The sequence below is a fragment of the Mesitornis unicolor genome, unplaced genomic scaffold (genome assembly GCF_000695765.1).
Source record: "Mesitornis unicolor isolate BGI_N332 unplaced genomic scaffold, ASM69576v1 scaffold8375, whole genome shotgun sequence".
In the NCBI taxonomy this organism is placed as follows: Eukaryota; Metazoa; Chordata; class Aves; order Mesitornithiformes; family Mesitornithidae; genus Mesitornis; species Mesitornis unicolor.
In genome coordinates this window covers 1-1,651 of record NW_010186127.1, presented here as the reverse complement: position 1 = coordinate 1,651, position 1,651 = coordinate 1, and the positions used below count along the sequence as shown (strand labels likewise).

Genomic DNA, 1,651 nt, shown 5'->3' with positions numbered 1-1,651 from the left:
GGTGGCGTGAGGCGGGGACAGCGCGGCCCGGACCTGGCCGGGGCTCTGCGGCCTCCCTGCGCTAAGGGTGCGGGGGTGGGGCCATCCACCCCAGGGCAGCGATGGCCAGCCTGGCCGCCAAGGATGCCTACCTACAGGGCTTGGCGAAGAAGGTCTGTGGGCAGCGCCCCCCGGAGCCGCGGAAGAGGAAATATGGTAACGGAGCTGCAGCGCTTCGGCGTCTGCCCCTCTCGGCCGGGGGTGGGAGCCTGGGCCAGTGGCACGCTTGCTTCCACGGGGGGCTCGGCCCGGGGCAAGACACTCGCATACGTGTGGTGGCTGGGCGTGGGAGGGTGGGATTTTGATGAAGGGTCCAAGCGTGTTTGGTGCTATTTAAAAAGATCATTTTTAAAGATTGAGATATGCTATTTCGATGCTGGCACTTTAGTCTTAATAACATAAGTAATAACTGAATGTTATGAAGTGGGAACACAGTGTTGTCCTGTTTTGTATAATGTATTTTTACCTTCTAGAGTCTAAGCCAGGCCAGCATGGTGATGCTGACAGACAGCTCAAGAAAAAGAAGAAAAGGAAACCCGGGAAGACAGTTGAGAAGACAAATGCTCCTTCAGGCAAACAAGTGACGTCTAACACTAATAAACCCACTCCAGGACAGAAAGCAGCCCCACAGGCCAGCAAATCATCTCCACAGGGTGTTACACAGAGCAGCAATGAGAGTTTGGGTGCAGGTAAGAACACCAGCATTGCCATGATCTGGTTGAAGTTACCTGAGCTGAGGTGGCTGCTTTTCGGTTCCTTTGCGTGTTTATAGTTTAAAAAGCCTTTAAGAAGTTCAGCTGAATTGGAAACATCTTTATTCCATGTGCCCTAAAAGCTTTTGCATGCATACATGCATTTGTAACATCACCACTGGGTGGCTTTCTGGAAATAGCTTTTAGTCTGAACTGCAGTCTTTTTATGTATTTGAGTAACATCTGGGGATTACTGCATGGATGCAATCTCTGTTGTGCCAGGCCGGCTTTCGGTGATGAATCTGAAAAGCCTGATGAGGAAGAAAAGATGTCCTTGGTGGCTTTGTTTCCACTGACTTGGTACTGGTGCTCTGGCTTGTCAGGCAGCCACAGGGTGAGCCAGGGCCCTTCTGGCTGGGAGTGCTGAATGATAATATGGATAGAAAAGGAGGGATTCTGCAGAAACCAATGAAATCAAAACTCTTGGTTTCTTTAGATTTTGTGTTCTATTCAGAGCATATAAAGAGCTCTCAGAGCTTTTCCTGTAGTGACAGCAAGTTTTTCTGTTTAGCCAATGCTGTCTTCTACGTATTTTTATTTTCTTCCTCACATTTTCAGGAAACAAAAGTGAAGTGGGATCCCCTTCTTTTTTCGCAATGAATCTCTTGCGTCAGAGACTACATGAGAAGATTAAAAAAGCTTCTGGACAAGTATGAGAACTCTTAATGTGTATCCATATGTGTTTTTATGCAATATAAATTCTCCCTAGCCTTCCAGGGATATGGGGCCAAGACTGCAGTCTTACAAGGCTCAAGGTTTGAGCTAATTTCATCCCTAGGGAAGTGCCTGTAGGTGTTGCTGGGAGACCTGGGTGTATTCTGTGATATGGAAAACACAGAATCACAGAACGTTAGGGATTG

At 48.2% G+C, this 1,651-nt stretch overlaps 1 protein-coding gene across 1 annotated transcript; it reads left to right on the top strand.

Annotated features, from left to right (window-relative positions):
• Positions 1-101: 101 nt before the first annotated feature.
• SURF6 (surfeit 6) lies at positions 102-1,441 on the top strand (the record flags this gene model as incomplete). The annotated part of the gene is made up of 3 exons (XM_010185045.1): positions 102-195; positions 513-728; positions 1,350-1,441. Coding segments are annotated over exons 1-3 (402 nt in total), but the record flags the coding sequence as incomplete, so codon positions are not given.
• Positions 1,442-1,651: the final 210 nt, after the last annotated feature.